Source organism: Leptidea sinapis, chromosome 1 (genome assembly GCF_905404315.1).
Source record: "Leptidea sinapis chromosome 1, ilLepSina1.1, whole genome shotgun sequence".
Taxonomy (NCBI): Eukaryota; Metazoa; Arthropoda; class Insecta; order Lepidoptera; family Pieridae; genus Leptidea; species Leptidea sinapis.
This window is the reverse complement of record NC_066265.1, coordinates 30,633,667-30,655,672: the sequence shown is the minus strand read 5'-3', so window position 1 is coordinate 30,655,672 and position 22,006 is coordinate 30,633,667. Positions and strand designations below refer to the sequence as shown.

Below are 22,006 nucleotides of genomic sequence, written 5' to 3'. Positions count from 1 at the left end.
ATAATATTGTCAACTTTTACACAAATTATCTTGCCCCAAACTAGGCATAGCCCGTACTATGGGTACAAGACAATGATATATTTAATACAATATACTTACTTAAACATACATAAATACATATAAACATCCATGACTCGGAAACAAACATCCATACCAATCTTTATAAGTTATTTATGCAAGTCAGGATGAAGTACAAAAGTTACAATAGCATTCAAATGAGTATAACAATATTCATTAACAAAATTTAGAACATTAATTCCAACTATCTTTATCATTCAAATAATCTTTCACATTATAATAGGCCTTAGATGTTAATTTATTTGTTTGTTGAACAAAAAATACTGATAGGACATCTGAATTCGAACAGGGGTCTTCTGCTTTCCGGATCACCCAATGTCCCATCTGAGCTATTATAGTCTTGTATATAGTGGCGAAATTTACCTTTGTATTCTAATGTTTTTGTAGCAGTTTCTCATTAAAACACGGATAAAACTACATTTTTAACCGACTTCAAAAAAGGAGGAGGTTCTCAATTCGTGGTTATGTTTTCTCTTTTTATGTTTGATTTTGATAATTCTTTTTTTATTTGAAAGCTGGCGCTTCCCGTATGGTCCCATTGTAATTTTTATACAATATATATATTTATATACAAGAATTGCTCGTTTAAAGATATAAGATTTAGTCATTCTCAGTTGAAAAATGAAACATAAGAATATAAAATTTATGAATTTTACAGACCCCAACCCACAAAATTATTATGTAATATTTTCTGTAGTAATCAAACGTGTTTTATTTTGATTCTAGCGTGTGGTAATTTTTTCTAAGATATGTTTTAGGTATTCAGTATCCTATCGCAGAGGGCGTCGCAGAGTGGATATTATCTCAACACAGATAATCTGTCATTCTGAGCTGACGCACAAGTAATAATTATTAGCTTTAATTGGGTCGGGAGTGAATTGGAAGTTTTATCTGGTGGTGTAATTAATCAACAAAACGCAGTGACAGTGCACAAGTCATCGCAATGTCGCAGCGACCCGACCCGCAAACAAGCCCCTCCCTCCCAAATTTGTTATGTAATATGGGGGGAACAATTTACAATAACGTAGTTTATGTAAGTCTGTCTATATACCTAGTTTTGCCATAAATACTGAAATAAACAAAAAAAATATATTGCAAATAACATTTATTACTTTTACAGTGTGTTAGTTACATAAATATAAAACATAAAAAGCTTTTTCCATATGGTCCCCATCGGCTACAATACAGTGCTTTTAACGTTCAGGCCAGTTATCAATAGAAGCACGCACTCTTTCCATGGGAAAATTCTTCACTGCCAATCACGGGACTCCAAAATATCATGGCGCTTAGAGCAAACCGTACTCTCTAAAACTGACCATACATCCGAAACGTTCGTTTCCAACCAAGACTGCTTTTTCACAAAAGTATGGCTCACTCTCTCCTTCATAGCTAATACCCCACCAAAACATCACTGAGGTCGGATAATGCCCACGTTCTTCCTTAAGGTTTAGTCTTTGAGCATAAATACGGTCATTTTGTTTGTTAAAATGTTGCAGAATTGTAAAAAAAATCTCACCCGCAAACAATTTTTCTGTGACCTCCCTTTGCGTACCGCACCGTTCAGTAGTTGTTTCGATTTTACCACCCTACTCTTTTTTAAATTATCACTTAAGAAATGACCGATACGTCTCTTATAGGCTGCAAGTCCTAAGTCATCTTTAAAAATACGCGACATGGTTTACATGACTAGGTGCTATCTTCACCTCCCGAGATGAAATCTTTTTTTTTCGGACAGGATTTCTTGGAATTCTTCCCTTACTGCTTTGACCACCTATTTCGAACGAACACTACGTGGACGACCAGATCTTATTCTTCTGTCTCAAATAGAGGAGGCCTCATTGTACCTATTTATAACCCGGAACACAAACATTTTACTAATACCATATTGTAATTGTAATGCTATAACAGCGATTCGGTTCTCTTTATCAAAGAGAATTTAAACACTACGTTCAAGAGACGGGAGTGCCATACAAAATAATGATAAATGTCACTTGTATTGTATTGTACTAAATCTTGATACCAACATAATCAACTAATTACATAATATCAGAGCTGCCAATATAGGTAATAAATATATAGGGTTGGAATCAATCCATAATTTTTATCGATAATTAACTAATGATATATATATATATATATATATATATATATATACATAGAAAGGTAAGCACTTATGAACAAATAATAAGCTAATATTGAATGCTTAAAGTGATTAAAAGTGATAGAGTATTGATTTAATTCATCTAGAATAATCATTATAATCTATCTGTAGCGTTTGACACTTTTTTATCGATTGTCGATATTTAAAAAATTCAAATTAAAGTCAATACTTTATCTTAAAAAGTTTTTCTTGTAAAATTTTTGCTGAATAATAAATATTAAATTTAAACAAATGCAATAAATACGCGCGAAATATAAAACATCGAAACGCAATGCTATTGGGTGAAGCGCAGTGTGACGTCAAAGTCTCGATAAACATGAGCATAGGAATGGTTATTTTCGGTGGTTAGCGATATACTAAGTTTTGTGTTGGGTTTTTGTTAGCCAATGATCTGTATAATTATTATTTACAATGACTGAAAGTGGATTTGTTAAAACGCAAAACAATCAGCGCATCAAATCAACGCATCGGCGCCTAATTCTGACGTTAAGCAGTAATGTATAAACATTACTGTCTTCCGGTTTGAAGGGCGCCGTAACTAGTGAAATTACTGGGTAAATGAACCTTAATATCTTATGAATCTGACGAGGAGGTGACGAGCGCAATTGTAGTACCACTCAGAATTTTGAGTTTTCCAAGAATCCTGAGCGGCACTGCATTGTAATGGCGATATTATATTTGGGGATTGGTATGAGCCAAATTCAGAAAATTCTACACGGAAAATTGATAGTTCGGAAACTTTGTTGTCTTTGGATCCTTCAGGAACTAACAGCGGAGCAGAAGCGGGCTCGCGTGAAATGGTGCTCAAAGATGCTAATAAAGTACGACCACGGACATTCTAATGCTGTTTATGACATTGTCACAGGATACGAAACGTGGATTTATTGTTTTGAACCCGAAAAAAAAAGGCAATCTTGTGAATGGGTGTTTGAAAATAAGAACTGGCCAACAAAAGTGAGGCAGGCGAGAAACGTTAGTAAAAAAATGATCGCATTTTTTTCTCAGTCCCATCTGCACAATTCCACTTGAAGATCAAAAGAGTGTTCATGATGAGTGGTATTCTACCATTTGTTTACCCAGACGACCAAAAAGCCGCGTTCTCCTACATCATAGTTTCTCAACCATTTTTTAATTTAATCTACCCACGCCCCATCTGCGCCATCTCAATGCCCCCTAATTTTCTCTGGGCCTTCTACTGCCCCCCCGAAAGTCTCAAACGCCCATAAGGGGGCGTTATCGCCCACGTTTAGAACCTATGTCCTACATCATGACAACGCTTCTTCACACACGGCCAACAAAACTAAGTCATTTTTAGCTTAACTAGTACCTACCTTGATTTTTTTTAATAAAACATAGTATGAGGACAAGTAAAACACAACAGTAAAGTATATTATAATATTTTAACATATTATATATTTACATAACAATTTCTTACAACTACATATACATTATACACAAACCATTGCATGATCGCTTATGCTAATACGTGGCAGATACGTTATTTATTTATTCAATTGAATATACAGTTCCACTCACAAATACACAATATTATACTAAACGGAACATTTGAATAGAACCATTCAAAACAAACTTAATTTCTACAAATTTATGGGGGATGTGAGATTAGTGCCAACGACCCTCGAGTTACGCCCCAGCTAAAACTGGTATACATAATCCCAGACGTGAACGATATAACTTAAAAAATAACAAACTGCTCAAAACAAACTTAAAAACCGAATCAACAATAATTTCATTCAACTTACGGCCGTTCCCAATATACTATCTACAGATAGAGAGAAATTACTACCGTCTACTGTAGTAATTAGCTGTCAATACTCTGAAGCTGTCCCAATATACCCGATAAGTCATTATTATCGCCCTATATTGGGACGCTAGTAAGTAAGGTTGGTAAGCTATACGTCGTCCCATTGACAGACAGCGTGTACGGATAAGATGAGTTACCGTCGATAAGTTTATTGGGACAGAAAAGTCAACGATGGTTACGATTTTTATCTCAAGTATGAGATAGACTGAATATTGGGAACGGCCATAAATCTTACAAGATTAATCAGTCCCTAAAACACAGTTTATTACATCAATATTTATCTAAATCCATAAGTATACTTGGTTTTACTAGTGGAATAAATTTGCAATAAACAAGACTATTAAAAGAGTAAGTAATAGGCCTATATATTTTTTTTTATAGATTAGGAAGACAAACGAGATTCGCTTCCATCACCAGCGGAATTACATGAGCGTTGCGGCCTTTTAAAGGTGTACTCGCTTTTTTAAAGGTGTACTCGCTTTTTTGAAGGTACCTATATCGTATCGTCCCGAAAATACCGCACAAGGAAGCTCATTCCACAGCTTTGTAGTACGTGGAAGAAAGTTCCTTGAAAACCGCATAATCTTAACTCTATTAACGCTTTTCAATTAAGATTTATGATGAATCTTTACGGTGTTTTTGACCTTCATGTGCCATTGCAAATTTAACTTCTTAGACCCGTTGCTTCCAGGAAGAACCAGACTCTTATAAGCTATTTCACCAACGTTGCCTAAGTCGATACATAACTATGTGCCTGTTAAAATAAAGGACCCCTGTCTAAGAATACGTTTCACCCAGTGAACTACACTTACCTATGTGACAGGCCTTTTTCATAAGAATGTGCCAATCGTAACTCTTTACCGGTAAATATTAAAATTTAAGATAACTTATTATTAGAGACCTTCTGGTCTCCTTTAATATCGGTTAATATAATCATATAATTCTTTGCATAAACGGGTATCTATAAAATTAGTAAATCCCAAACCATTGGTGAAAATGGGCATTAGTGCTGTAGAGTTGTATCTGGCAGGCTGCAGCATATGCAAGTACTTCGTTTGCAGTGGTGACAATAGAGAGTAGCAGAGGACAGATTTGATTCCTTCGAGGAACAGAGTTGTTCTTAACTAAATTGTTTTCGTCTCTCCCCACAATCACCACTTTATATTGAGTGCAATGTCCTGTTTCTCTAACGCGTGGTACTTGGTGTGCAAGATGGCGGCCGCTTTGTCCGAGCCCGCGCCGCCGAGCCACTCCGAGTACAGCCGAGCGACGGCTGCGTTGCGCTCGGGTTCCGCGAGCGAGAGACCCCTGTACAATGTCTCTAGCTCACCGACTCGCTCTTTGGTACTCTCCCCTTGTGACGGTCGGACTTGCGCGCCACCGTTCAGACAACCTATGAAGTTGAATTGAATTAGTTATTGACTATTAAGCGCTACTCTAGCGATAGGACTCAACGGTGAAGCGTCAATATATTATTATAAGTGACACTTTTGGCACAGAATAAAGAGAATAAACAGAAGTTTCACTCAGATACACTGTAAAGCTGATATCGCTACTTTAGATGCCCACTAATAAGAATCGTAATTAGTTCGGTGCTGCGTTGGATTCATAACACATTACGATCTACTCGTATTTACTTATTGTATAGGTACCTTCGTCACGGCTGAAGCGCACGAACAAGATTGCAAGCGCCATTTTCAACCTACGTAGTTAGTTACTTGTACTTGGCTGTAAGGTGGAGGGCCAATATAACAAAGCCAAAATTACTCGTCCGATGACAGAAGAAAGAATATGGCTGAAACAAAAGCGGTTGACAACCGACTGCTTATCTACCTCGAGGTTTCCGCGCGTCCGTAGGTTTGTTTGCCCGTCTGCTTTTGGTCGAGTCGTTTTATTGCGTAGTTATGAAACAAATAGAGGAAAACAAAGCCCTACAAATATAAAATACTTTTTCTCTATTACTAGCAATCTGTTTGTTATAATATCTATTACTAAATTTTAGAAAATATCAACAATGCAAGGATTACACGGCAATAATTTATATAGAATTTTCACTCTGAACAGATATCATGTCAGCTTGATGTGATAACAAGAGCTACCAACGTCATGAACTGTCATAAGATATCCCAATTAATAATTACATTGATTTAACTACTAACTGTGTTAGTAATGTTATTTTATATGTCCTATTTAATAAAATTAAAATAATACATTTTTAAACTCGCTTTACAATTCAATTTTTTATTTTCTTTTCTTTTTCTACTATTTTGGATGGTCACTTTTAAGACCTATATAACAAAAGGAACCGTGTTGTCTACAGCTACTGTCAACAGGTCGACTTAGTAGGTACCTACTGAAAATCAGTGTTGGAAATCTTTTCCAAAAATACTGAGCGGGTGTCCTTTTCATGACGCCGTAATTTTTAATTGTTAATTTTACTATGTATATATGTTTTGTGTTGTCATGAATAAATGCATACTTTACTTTACTTTATATAATTACCACTATTATTAGAAATAACTATAATAGTATATAATATTCAGATCTTTAGTTAACTTGATTCGTTAGTTGGCACTACATCAGTGCCAACTAACAATTGTTAGCATCATAACGGTAGACGGTCGTGCCTCATCTCAGATCCTGTACCTGATCTCAGCGGATACTCCACAGGGAGTGCCGCTTGCGCCTCGAGAGAAGGTCGCCTTCGATGAAGGCTTAGAGGGCACCTGCCCAAAGCCAACTGCAGGTGGTGTTTAGTGGGTAGGCACCTAGGTTTTCACGTGAGTCCCACATAACCAACGCAGACTTGGCTGTTATGGTATGCATGAGCATTCACCACCTCCCTCCCGTCGTTATCCCGGAGGGTAGCCCTTTCCCTTGTTTGGGCGCAAAAAAAAAACGAGTGGGCATTACTTATTGTTAATTGTAAGGGGTAACGCTGCCCAAATTGTATTGACCCACTTTACAAATATTAGTGGAAACTGTAAAATACAGATATTAAGTGCGACGTTGGGTTATTTCAACAACTTAATTTTAGCGAAATTAGCAACTATCAAGAATAATTCTGCTTCAAAAGATCTAGCAATAATAGAACTATCTGTATGTACCAACATATAGTGTTTTTTGTTTTGTTTTTAATTTTTGGTCAGTACTACCACCACAATTATTTCTGCCGCACACTCTATTATCTTCTACTATTGTGTCAACGTGTCAAAGTCAAATAAACGTTATTCTATTTTTTTTATGGAAGCAGGTGCTGCGTTTATTACAGGGACGTGAGTCATTCTATCTTAGGTCTTAGTCTGACGTGCACATCAAACCGCTTAACATCAGATGGATCATTTACAGCTTAACACAATTAAAAATAAATATTTATGAGTGACTTCCGACTGCAACAACGACTCTCTCCCGATTAACCTGGAATCGATCAAATACCAATGTAAAACCGGCCCAGAGTGGGACATAAAACACCTACAACCAGCATGGATCCTGTGATTTCTCTGGTTTGCAAGAGAGTATGGACGGGAGTAGGGACGAAGAACGGCGGATAGAGTTATCATCAGGTGACCCGCACTCTCTTTTATTTTTATGAAAATAAGGGACGAGACGAGCAGGTCGTTTAGCTGATGGTAATTGATACGCCCTGCAGTGCCGCTCAGGATTCTTGAAAAACCCAAAAATTCTGAGCGGCACTACAACTGCGCATCACCTTGAGACACAAGATATTAAGTCTCATTAGCCCAGTAAATTCACTAGCTACGGCGCCCTTCAGACTGAAACACAGTAATGTTTACACATCTTCCCTTATCTCTTCCAATAAAGCAACAAAATCAAACTGGGAAACAATGACGTCATTAATGAAATATTAATTCTGCAACCTTTAAGATTAGAACGCTCTAACGAACAAACAATATGAGTGACCACCAACAATAGTCCAGACGACTCACCTGAGGGACACGCCATAACCTCAACGTAGTGGTAGGGCGACTTGCCACGCTTCAGTTTTTGCACCAAATTCTGGATATTACGGAAGCCGTTGGCGATCGCAAATCGCAGCAGTACGGTACCCTCTCGCTCCAGCGTCACCTCCCTGAAGTCTGGGTTCCTGCGGGATGGCGGATAATATTCAGTGCCTCTGACGTTAGTTATGACTTATATTGCGATCGTTTGACCCACAATTTTACGAGAACTAAGAACACTCGAATATATCTCTTCTAAGCTTTACAATAAGATTCATGAGAAGAGTTTTTTTTTTTAATATTGACACACTTTTTACACAAATTATCTTGCCCCAAATTAAGCATATATAGCCTGTGTTATGGGTTACAAGACAATGATATATTTAATACAATATACTTACTTAAACATACATAAATACATTTAAACATCCATGACTTGGAAACAAACATCTATATTCATCATATAAATGCTTGCACGGACATCTACCGGGATTCGATCCCGGGACCTCTAGCTTAGTAGGTAGGATCGCTAACCACTCGGCTATACACGTCGTCAAATTATTACTTTTATCTGCACACTAAGCAATTTTGAGGTAAAGAAGAAAACCACAACTTATCTTAAACAATTATCATATTCAGAAACGGAAAGTCTACTGTAACCTACTCACTAAGAATTACATAAACACACACACATACATACATACACACACACACACACACACACACACACACACACACACACACATACATTCACATTAAATTTTTATTTTTTAATTTTGTTTCGTTTGTCATTGTCATTTGTCGAGGAATCACTGACCCCGAAGATACAGTTTTAACTAGTTTTGGGGTCAGAGGTCAACCTCTTTTAATATCACTGCAAAACCGTTTTTCAATGTTCAATGGATTATTACAATTAGCGATAAAAAGATGTAAATAATTGGTATTATGTAATAAATATTGTACATTTAGTAATTTAAGTTATTTGCAGTGAGTGTAAAAGAAAATGAAATAAAGTATTATTATATTTAGTTACTAAAGCGGACATAAATAATGACCTGAAAAGGAAAAGAATAAAGGTTTACAATTCATAGAGCTTGTGCTGTATACATATTGCGGGTTTAGAGACAATATCAAAAGAAAATGAACAATTAAACAAAAGACTTGTCCGTAAGTGTGCTTTTAATATTATAATTGAAAGATTTTTAAATTCAGGCCTACCAATGTAGCCTTATTTGATGATTAATAGTTATTTATGCAACTGTTGTGTAATAAGGGGTATTGAAACACGAATGTGGGTTTATCACATAAGTGTTTTAATACCTAATTATCAACAGTTGCATACAAGACTTTATCTACACCCAGAATAGGAATCCTCTAAAAGATTCTGTAACAGTTAGCTTACTGTTAACTTTAAAACAGCCAGTCGTAGTAACCTAATATCATCCATTACTGATTATATACAAATAAACTAAGTATAAGTTAAATTATTTTAGTAGTAATTTACATTTTGTATAGTGCAATTATTCAAATTCACTTGCATATTATGTTCTTTTGCAGCGTTTAAAATATCCGGCGGTGTGCTGTCAAAACTTGAATCGCTCATTTTTTCAAGAAAAATGGCGGGGTTTTGAATAACCTACTTTTTTTTACGGCGCGCCACGTTCTGGTAGTGTGGAACGCGCCTAAACGAAAATGTTCTTTTTTTGAAATTCATACAGATACCACGCATCGAGCAATAAGAATGTGGCTGTTTGTTGAAACTTTGCGCATGAAGGGCTCGAAAAAAAACCAAGGAGTGTTGTTATGAAATTCAGTACAACATAACAGCACTAGTTTGGATGATGTAATGGTTATTACGACATTGGGTGTTTTAATGTTGGTAATAAGCTAACTGTTTCAGAATCTTTGATAGAGGATTTAAAGCATGGGTGTAGATAAAATAAGTTAAACACCTGCGTTTTCACAAAAAAAAAAACATTTGAATATCATTATCACTAAGATCTAAAAATGTAATTTTTTATGTTTATTTTAGTATGGATTCGATGCAGTATTTGTGTTATTGTAAAAATAACATTGGCTGATATTTTTTATCATTTAAATTACTTTTTATTATTTTCAAATTAAATAAACATATTTTTTGTATGTGCGATACATTCTAGCAATACACTTACAGATTATTTTTTATTTCCAAAGCTTTATTAAGTGTCAATTTAAACATCAAACAAGTCACAACAATCATAAGTTCATACAACAACACAATAGATATCTTCTTTTCGCTGTAGCCTCCAATTAGCATTATAGAGTTAACTGGGGGAATGTATAAATCATTATAGGATGGAGCTCCGAGTTGATAGTAAACAGAGTTTACCACATAGTAATTGTATGCACGCGGCATTTTATTACATGTTTTAACTACTGTGCTGTATATACGCGACAAGGAACGCAATATCAAATTATAGAAAGCCAGGAGACATATACAGAAATGATATTATAAAAATAACAACATAGTCGACGCCAGATTTCCTATCGTCGACTGGATTAAATTAAATTTTATTATTATATCGAGTCATACACCTAAACCCATCAAACAATTACTCTAATATTACTCCATTTACCTACTCTGTCAATCATACCTTCATCTATCTGTCAAATACAACATTCATTCACATTGCACACGGCACCTCAACTACACAAGAACTATTTTATGTAATCCTGTTAAGACAGACGAAATATTAATCTTTAAGAAGATATCAATCTTTCTTTTGTTCATCGCGAACAAACGTAAACATCGTATCAACCTAAGTAATCGATACTTATAATATAATCCAAGTCGGGCAGCCTTTTCTATTCTTGGACTTTTTGCTAAACATAAACAAACATTTTGACGTTGACAGTTTAAGGCAGATAATATAAATATACCATGTTGACATAAGGCTAGTAATAAAGTCTATATAGTTTTGCTTTGTAATGTAGCCCCTTTGATATTTAATTTAACAAAAACGAAGGTATTTCAAATTATTATATAGGGCATCGTAGTTTGGTTTTGTTTAGTGACCGCAAAATTAAAAAAAACATAATCCATAGACAATCGGGACAAGTCCTTTATAATAAACACTAAATTCGTTTGAATATTTACTTGGCAATACCGATATGGAAACTCCAACATAGACACATAGTTTCATACCCCCTTATTCATAATAGTCTGCTAACTTAAAGCATTGCTAATTCTCACTCTGTCTTCTTCTATTGACCAAAGTCAGAATGAGATAAAACACTCCTAAGCGGCTGTTTAATAATAACGGGGATAGTGATTATTCGCGGAAGAAATTACTTCGACCAAACACATTACGATGCAAGTCAGTCAACATTATTTAATGAATTCATTCTTAATTTATTTCTAGTATGTTCATACAGTAGGTAGGTACATAATATAATTAATTAAATTACGAGTGTCTCATGAATAATAACGCAAGGTTTCGAATAAATGAATGCAACTATGTAATTGTTACGCAGTTTATTTTAAAAGAAAAAACACAAATGTTGAAACAGATCAGGCCGGTTCATGACGAACACTATAAAACAATATACAATGTCACAAGGGTTCAGCTGTTGCATCACATTATGGTACTTGCCACAAATTATACATCTATATATGTATATAAAAAAAATTGCTGTTCGTTAGTCTCGCTAAAACTCGAAAACGGCTGGACCGATTTGGCTAATTTTGGTATTGAATTATTTGTGGAAGTCCAGAGAAGGTTTAAAAGGTGAATAAATATGAAAATGCTGGGAATTAAATAAAAACAAGTGTTTTTTTTTATGGAATAGGAGGACAAACGAGCGTACGGGTCACCTGGTGTTAAGTGATCACCGCCGCCACCAGAGGAATCACAAGAGCGTTGCCGGCCTTTAAGGAAGGTGTACGCGCTTTTTTTGAAGGTAGCCATGTCGTTTTGTCCCGGAAACACCGCACAAGGAAGCTCATTCCATAGCTTTGTAGTACGAGGGAGAAATCTCCTTGAAAACCGCACTGTGGAGGACCGCCACACATCCAGATGGTGGGGATGAAATCCTAACTTGTGGCGTGTCGTGCGTAGGTGGAATTCGGCGGCAGGAATCAGGTTAAACAGCTCTTCGGAACTTTTTCCTTTGTTGTGTCCCCCGTCGTTCAGAAATCAAATTGAAAGAATAGTATGAAATGAATAACTACTTAGAATTTTTATAGCTTTCTAACTTTCTCAGGAGGTAAAACATATACTTAATTTTAGCCAACTATAGTTGGTAGATTAACTGTGGATGGAACAGAACAATATACAAGATGGCAATCGAATAAAATAATGATTGAAGTACGATACATTTTATGTACGATTTGATAATATTTAGTAGGTCTGAGAATCGGTCGTCATCTAATTTTTATATCCCAAATATTTTAATTGTTGACTTTTTTCTTATTACTTTATATGGCAATACAACGTTTGCTGGGTCAGCTAGTCTTAAATAAATAATGCTACCAATAATATAGATATTGTATACATTCTGTAGAAATTATAATATGATTTTATATTTATTACAATTATTTATTTATCATAATATCAACTCTATCAGTTTCAACATAAGACAAAATAAACATAATATTATAATAATTTTAATAGATTCCCTTTGACAACAAAAAAAGCAAAATGAAACCACGATGCAAGTGAAACTTTTTTTTCACAAAATAACATAGGTATTAATATCAGCATAGAAAAAAAAAACAAATTTATTAATTAATTATGCTTTACATTTTTATAAAATAAAAAAAAACTTTATCAAGTGTGCGGGGTTCGAACCTACTCTTCCACCCGAAAGCAATTGCATCCAATATGCGAACTATAGGCGCCGCCCGACCGTCATGCGACATGCGACACACAGACGAAAAAGTTTGAGACGATGCAATAAAAGTTTCACTTTAAAATTCATTACGATGGGAAAACTACAACAACTATCTACTCCAAATGTCACGAGGGGCTGCTGAAAACCAGTATTGTATTGGTGTCTTCTGCACTGACACAACAATATACTGAGTCAGCTCCTTTTAGCACTGAATCACGCGCCGCACAGTTATTGAAAATATATATATTTTTATATTTTTTATTATATAATTTTTATTTTATATTATTTTTTTTGTTACCTAATTCATTTAATTTAGTATTGTAAGATTGTAACTAATACTGTAAATTGCAGGTATGTGTTTATTATTGCTAATAAAGCGTTTCTATTCTATTCTTAAAATTGCAACAAATTTTTCACGAAATAGGGGGAATAATTGACTCCAGGGGGTGCAACTTCCCTACATTGGCACATGAAAAGAATTGCATTGAAAGTGCTGCCATCTATTCTATTAGGTACGCTGCAACTTCACCACGATGGCAATAATGTAACATACATGTTAGATGGATAGATGGAGCTAGTGATCGCAAAAAACTTACTTAACTTATTTATTAAAACAAGACTAGACTATCGTGTTGTAATCATTGAATGCCTCTCCCCATTTAAAGGTAACCCCTGAATTTAATAAACGTATAAGAATTTCCACCCACACAAAACAAACACTATATACAACAGCGCGCGGTTCTAAAAAAACTGACTCAAACTTGATTCCTTTAGAATACTTTTTGGTGTCACTTAAAACGCTACAACCGCTTCGGAAACAAAATCTCTGAGAGAAAAGAAGTGGCGTCAGAAACTCTCCCAGCATTCTTTTTTCCGCTCTTTTTAACAAAATATACAATATTGTACTGTCTTTGTTATTGCTATAAAATAATCATAATCCAGGCCTAGGCTGTCCGATCACTTAGATATTCAGCTGTGTAGTAGTCGGATTAACGACAGAGCCATTTTTAATTAAACATTTAAATGTATTTATAGATAATGCCTGAAAAGTGACTGGGACTTTATTATAAAACTGTATACATTTACCCTCAAAGCTATTATGTATGTTATGAAGCTTACTAAAATCCCTTATTTCTAGTGTTATAATAATGAAAATCACTATTTCTAGCAAAAAAGTACATAAATGTACTGACAATGAACAGTCATAATATTTATTTCTTTAAAATTTTCTTTGAGAAATTGTCTATAACCAAGCTGATATATAGCACGAACAGTTCTCTTTTGCAGAGCAAACACTATATCAATGTCAGCAGCATGTCCCCACAGCAAAGTACCGTACGTCATGATGCTGTAAAAATAACTGAACACTAATCTAGTCTTGTCGGTAGCAATGGTCGTGTAAATTTCTGCCAAAACAATTAATTTTACCTTTGCGTATTATTACTTAGTCAGAATAGGACTTTTAAGTTTCTTTACTCTTGTGCATTTATCCAGCCTGTGCACATGCAAAAGAGTGCCCAGAATGTTATCTTTCTCTTTTGTCGTATTGTCGTCATTGTTACAAGTCGATTTACCACTGGGAGGTTCCTTTTACAATAGGCCGGCTAGATTATGGGTAACACAACGGCGCTTATTTCTGCCGTGAAGCAGTAACGTGTAAACATTACTGTGTTTCGGTCTGAAGGGCGCCGTAGCTAGTGAAATTACTGGGCAAATGAGACTTAACATCTTATGTTACACCGCTCAGAATTTTTGGGTTTTTCAAGAATCCTGAGCGGCACTGAATTGTAATGGGCAGGGCGTATCAATAACCATCAGCTGAACGTCCTACTCGTCTCGTCCCTTATTTTCGTAAAATAATAAAATACTTAGGCCGCGTGGATTTGTCACTTGGGGCAGCATTTTTTTTATTCTCTAAAATACTTTGCAAATTATACACAAACAAACTTCTGCGGTTAGCATTAAATTAATAAACTACTTTATCTTGTTTTTCCAACCTTTGCTAAAACATTAAGGTTTTGCGGTTGTGCGCACCCCACATATAGTTTCCTATGGGAATAACAATGTTTTCTTAAAAGTGCTCCAGTAACTTTTAAGCGTTCTATTTTTGTACCAAATATAATCAAAATCATAAAATTATAATCTTGAAAGCGTGATTTTGTTTGGACTTTCATTCGAACTTTCAACCCCACTCAGATCGAAATTTAAAAACGCTTGAACAAATATTTATTTATTTCGTATCAAGTGCCTAAATACTAAGTTTAAATGGCAAACGGGCAAGAGGCTCACGGGATGGGGAGAGGTGAGGCAACCGCCCATGGACATCCGTAACAACAGGTGTCAAGAGATGGGCTGTCAGCCTTTAAGATGGTAGTATGCTCTGTTCTTGAAGGTCCCTAAGTCGTATCGGTTCGGGAAAACCGCAGTCGGTAATTGATTCCATAAAGAAAAGAGCAAAAGTCTACAGCTAAGGTGGAGGTTTGAGCCTCCTGCTCTGTTTTGCCGGAATCAGCACAGGTTTGCCCCCTCCAGAATACGTGGGGCAGTCTGGGCATGCACTATTAGGTACAGGTCCTAATTGTGGACGCCCAGGGACGGATTCTCCAGGACTACATAGCCTGGTACCGTCCTGGAGTAGTCTATGGCGTACCGGCCTGAGTAGGTTGTGTCCGTTAGGACCCAACATGGCACTACCATTCAAAAAATAATAGCAAAATAAATATGTGGTGAACAAGGTGTGCAGATGCTAATGGAAATGAAGCCATAATTAATAGATTTGAGTGTTGTGAATATTATATCTCACCTCAGGTTCTTATACACAGGCTGCACCTCCTCTCCGAACAGTTGCCTAGCCGCGTACATCAGCACATGGTCTGCGTAGCCCCCAGAGCCCGAGCCCACGTGTCTCCGAATGCCCGCCTCTTCGCCCCACACGCGATCTAGTTCCACGCCGTTTACGTCAGCCAGGGAAAGGTCTCTGTTAGACAACATTTGCTCCAGCTCAACTGAAATATTATTAGAAACGACATGGAAAAAGTTGTATTACACACACACACACACTTAGCACGGTCAGTCCCATCACTTACTTACATAAAAATAATTTAAAATAGATGAGTGAACTCACTGGCGGTAATGACACAGTCCACGTCGTGACACGACAGCACGTCGCTGTAGAAGTCCTCGCGTGACGCCTCCAGCTTCTTGTCGTAGCAGGGCATCACAGTCACGTGGTAGATGGAACCCGCGCTCAGCTCCCGCTGCCGACACAGCTGCTGCTTCACCAGCGAGCCCATAATCTGCTGAGGAGACTTCGTACTCGATATGTACGGCAGGATGAAGTTCCCGTGTGTTTTCTCTGCGTAACATACCCAACCTGTAACAAAAATAATTAGTATTTTTTTAGTTTTTGTAAACTATTTAAATTATAAATTCTCTTTGGTATTCGAACATTTCCTAATAGGGTAAGTCCGGGATAGTTGGCCATAGTCTTTCGTAAATGCTGTTAAAAAAAACCTTATATATTTTTATAGATTTTTCTATTTGTAATTAAACTTTAAACAATCAAATTAAAAAAATATATTTTAAATTACGATTGGCCATCTCTCCCGTGGTATATGGGTATGATGACCATATCCTTAATTCTTCTTTCTAAATTTCTTATTTTTTGACAGCCTCTTTTTCTCTGCACCGCATTTAGAACACATGTCTTCGAATTCAGTGCAATTTTCCGACTGGCACAATGCACGGTGCATTGGAGCCATTTCTCGCAGAGACGAGTTTTATAATAATTTTCTCCACATCCGCGACAATAATCTCTTTCATTTAACCTCTTATTCTTATTTACTATCATTTTTAATGGAACACCGTCACTGCTATCAGATAGTCTTCGGATAGCTTTTCTTTTATTTACAAGTCGAAAAGTTCTTTTGCCAAATGGTCATCATATCATCCGACTAACACTGGCCATCTCTCCTTTTCATCCGGGAGAGATGACCACACCCAGAAATAAAAAAAAAGGTCGCGATACGATGCGAGTAATTTCGAGGTTATGACACATTGTTACTCATATACCTTGCAACCAAACCAAAAATAACCATTATTTTACGAAAAAAATAACGCGACAACCTAAAACAAGAACCCTCTAAAAATATTTGCACTACACAAATCAAATAACAACAATTTTAATTACTTTTTGATTTTATTTCGCAAAATATTTGCATGCACCTTTTGTTCTCACGCGCGTCACGGAGCGAACTAAACTGTTACAAGTGCCATCTAGCCAATAGTTTAGGAATTATTTCGTTGGGCCATCTCTGTCTTGTGGCCATCTACCCCGGAATTACCCTATAAGATAAATCGATTAAAGATAATGATTGAAATTTAAAATTAACATCAATTCCTGTCTTATATACGATAGATAAAAATTAACACAAATCTTATTTTACAAATCGAAAAATGGAATCTAGTTTAATAAATTAATGTATTGTCATCGGTCCTCGATAAACCAACGAAGTTTCTCTCTCTAAACCGCACCCAAATAACAAACAAATATACATTCAGGTGAAGCTAATAGAAAGCGTCTAAAAAAGTGAAGATTCGCTGAAATCCTATTGGAAAAGAAATATTTTATCGCAAGAAATGTAGATTCCCGGTAGAACTCTTTCGTGTATCACCAAAGAAGTCCTGAAGCTTGGTGCTTAGCTATCGTCGCTACACAAGCTAAAATTCCTAAATCAATTACAATAAGTTAAAAACAGCAGCTCGATTAAAATGCTTGGTGTTCATTGACGTACAATAAACAACTAGACTCAAAATCACACTCAAAAATTGTCTATCAGGCAGTTTTTGTTTAGTTGTGTTTCGACCGCGCTTTGAATACAACGCCACGCAATGACATAGTGTTCAGTGAAAAATTGTCCAGCTAATCCGGTTCAGCACATCCAAACTTATTGTGTAACTTCCTTGACGTTTTTAATCATTTTGCAAGATTAGTACATTTCAATTGCTAAAATTTTCTTGCCTCGTGTTCCCGTCCGAGTTTCCAATGAGCATTTACAATGACTTTGAACATTACTGCCACAGTATAAGGTGTTATTTTGAATAAATGTTATCTGTATAAGTCAATGTATATGTATATACAACACTGCTCGAACATTTTTACGACCTTTTAATAGGCGATTGCTTTCAATTCTAGTTGTTTATTGTATTTCAATGATCTTAAATAACATAATTCTTCAAAAGTGTGATAAGCATTAATAATAAACATTAATAATTTTAAATATTTTTCACTTACCTGGACATGAGCTCGCAAGCATTGGTAAATGTTTACCACTAGGGTCGTCCTGATGGTTATTATATCGCTCAATGAACTCCTGTTGTGCTTCTAATAGAGATAAGTCCTCTGCAACTGTCATATCGAGTACTAAGTCTGCCCCCAACTGTTTGAAGAATCCTGAAGTTAAAATTACAAGTTTTATAGAACTAAATATTTTAACAAATTAATACTATATTAGTTAGTAACTAGGTATTAAAATAGTGATAATATTGTCACAGTTTTTCACAATTTTATTGGATCAATGTTGACATAGCCTTTAGTTACTATGGGTGCAAGATTTACATAAGTTTATTAAGTACAATTTAAACATTGACAGCTCAAAAACAAATATCTATCTTCATTAATATAATTCTTGTAAATACCAGTTTTCAAGACCCGGATCTCTAGCCCAGTGGGCATTAACCAGTGGCTGTCAATGAAACAAGTAAATAATTAATTTAATATTTTTTTTCGGGACAATATGACATGGATACCTTAAAAAAAGTGTGTTCCTTAAAGGCTGGCAATGCACACTGTTATTCCGCAAATATTTTGGATGAACGACGAAATGAGTAAAGTTAAATTTCCGAACATATCTGCAGGGCCTCAAAAAAAAATATTTTAAATTAACTGTTAAAATTTAAACATCAAAATTTGTAACCAAAATTTATAAATGATGTGGCACTCGAGCCTCTCGACCTCTTATATAAAACCATTACATAATTGATTATTCTAAAGATGTGGGAAGGGGAATCTCAGCAAAATAACCAACATTAATGAATGTAGTTCTTATTAAATACAAAGAAACTGAATTCTAAAGAAAAATTAAGAAAAAGATTACTAATGTTAACTACATGTGTAACTTACCTGCTAGTTTCTTGGTAGTATCATCTGGGCTGAGCTTATATCTGGCTGCTAGTGATAGAATGGGCTGTGGAGACAGAGAAATCACCACCAAGCCCACATCTCTGCTCACACCATGAGAGTCTGTATACTTCCGCTCTGATAATACTCTGAAAAAATATATAATTACTCTGTGTGTCACATATCAACATGGCTTACTTAAACCACAAGAAAGGTAATTTAACAGGCTATGAAAGTAAAAATATTTAATTTTAAAACTTTATCAGTGTAAAATATGACAAGCCTTCAAAATGCGGTCAGCCGTAAAAATTATCTGTAGCAGTCGATTTAAAAATTATTTTTTGTATTATCTATGATGTTTTAGTAACTATTCTATTACTAATTAGTAACTTTGAAGTATGTTTTAGTTATAAAAAATTACTACATTCATTAGTAATAATCGAAATGTAATCTGTAGGTAAATCTAAGAAAATCATAAAAAATGCATGACAGCCCTAATTTAAAGGAAATTTGTTTAAATTACGCAGTATCTATTGTTTATGTTATCTAACAAAGCGGCTAGCTTGTTTAATAACAAAAGCATTGAAGTTCGGTTTTATAAACAAGCCCAAACACTTCAAAAGCAATAAATTTTATTGTGTAAACAGAGCCCGTTGAACTTGGTGTGGGTAAGGCGCGGCGGCTTAAGACTGGAAATGGCGCTATGCACTTTCTGGCATAGGCCGCCTAACGGACGGGATATTATATCTTTATAATAACATTATAATGTAATAGGGTGTAGTAATCAGACCCTAGAACTATAAGTTCCTTGAAGTCTCAACAAGCACTGTACATTTTATAAAAACTTATTTAAAGACAAGGTACAAGTAATGTAAGTAATTCAAAGTGAAAACAAAGCATTATGCATTATATACAAATCAGCTTTGAAAGACACCCTCCTCCTTGGATCCAAAAATCCAACTTATATATACTTAGTATGGCCAGGGTATCAGGCGGTAACAGGCAATATGTATCCTAAACCACTATACACCAGACATGATATCCAAATTCAAATAATTTTATTAAAAACAGGATATATTATTAATTATTGAAAGTCAAAAACTACCACCCAATCGAAAAAATATGCCTCCAACTCAGCATACATTGCTTCGTTATCAATCATAATTTAATTAAACATAAATTTAAAATAGAAGAAGACCAAATTAATAATGACTAATATTTTCATTTTTATATTGCCCTCTTATATGTTATAACTGAAAATATAACAAAATAATGTTTTGCTTAAAAACCTATTGGCTTTGAACTTTGTTTTGAATGAAACATTATATCTCAATATGATATCATCACAACATTTTCACTCACCGTAAAAGTTCTTCTTGACTTTGTTTCGTGACAAGGACACTCTCAGCAGAAGTGATACATCCGCTGCAAGCTAAGCAATCAGCTAGCGTAATTTCCACCTTCTGCAGTTTTTGTTCTGTACCGGTAGATAAATCAAAATAGCCATCTTCGCCTATTTTGATTTTGGCTCCTGTTTTACTTTTCGTTTTTTCTATTTTCACTGGTTTGATACATTCCTTGAAAAATTAATATATAAGTATTTCAATATTTACTGTAAAAATGCATAAATTTATTGTTTTCTGAATTTTATTATTTTTCTAGATATATGTAACGTTTTCAAAAACTTTACATCTTATGAAATCAAATAGCAACTAACAATTAACATTAAAATCAATTAAAAATTAAATTGTTATTCTACTTGGGTGTATTAGTTTATTATTGTTGATGAACAGAATGCAATAATATAGAAAATTATGAAACAACAAAATATTATAATAGTGCGTAATTGATACAAAATTAAGGAATTTGCAGTATAAGGTTATTGTTTTTAAAGTACCTGAGACGGTGTTATGAAGTCATCCAAATCAGTCAATTGTAGAGCACCACTAAATCTAGAAGCCATTTTGTGTATTTTCTTATAAATAATTATTAAATATAACTATAATAACAACATATAAATTATTCTAATAAAATAGAAATTTTTATGCTTTGTTTACAAATTGTCATTTTTAGATTTTTTACATTTCTGGCACTTGACATATTTTGACGTTTACGGTTTGACTAGCTAGGGTGTGTGTATGTGTCTGAAATCGACTAATCGAATCATCAATACAATGGACATAATATCGAGGTTTTATATCGATATCGGTTGTACTGACTACTGAATCGATCCAGTAAATCGGTATCTCTTCTTAAGAAATCGAACTTAAATTTTTTTCCGTTTCGTAATGATCCGTAAATTATTTACAATTAGTTGAATGTACCTAGGCATATTATGTAAGAAAATGAAGCGTTTTTTAGACGGATATATTCCAGCGTTCCATCAGGGGTCACCACAGAGTGAGCATGGTTTCCATCCTTGGATTGTGTTTCAGCCACACGGATGTCATCCGCGCGTCAACATGCTAGCGAATCAGTCGAGTAGAGAGTCGTCTTTTGTTGTGAAAACATCATATCCTTTGTAATTTTTAATTTATTTCAATAAATTAACACTTCGGTTTAGTTTCGGGTTGAACTAAACATTTATTTCAAACGAAATGCAGTATAAAATAATATAAAAAATAAAAAAATAATTTATAATTTATATAATTCGTGAACGGGTGCTTGTGGTGCCAGGCCGACCTATTATAGTTATTAAATCATTGTATTTGTTGAATGCAATTACTAATTGTGACTGTAATCGCGACCATCATGTTCACGAAGCATCCTTACACAAACAAAAAATTCAAGTTCTACTGGTTTATGCCTCTAATATTCGATAATTTATATTTATACAGTAATTTCTTTTTTACCTTTTATGAATTAATTTATATTATTTAAAAACGATTCATATTATAATATTGGATGCAGTACCTTACATACTAATTTGATAT

At 34.9% G+C, this 22,006-nt stretch overlaps 1 protein-coding gene across 1 annotated transcript; it reads right to left on the bottom strand.

Moving 5' to 3' along the window:
- Positions 1-3,620: 3,620 nt before the first annotated feature.
- On the bottom strand, positions 3,621-21,155 carry LOC126964593 (probable cytosolic Fe-S cluster assembly factor GI11683). The gene is made up of 8 exons (XM_050807798.1): positions 20,971-21,155; positions 20,436-20,650; positions 19,077-19,222; positions 18,189-18,347; positions 16,020-16,268; positions 15,699-15,900; positions 8,012-8,169; positions 3,621-5,457 (listed from the first exon to the last, which is right to left on the bottom strand). The coding sequence occupies exons 1-8, from the start codon at positions 21,034-21,036 to the stop codon at positions 5,216-5,218; spliced, it is 1,437 nt and encodes a 478-aa protein (XP_050663755.1). The 5' UTR covers positions 21,037-21,155; the 3' UTR covers positions 3,621-5,215.
- Positions 21,156-22,006: the final 851 nt, after the last annotated feature.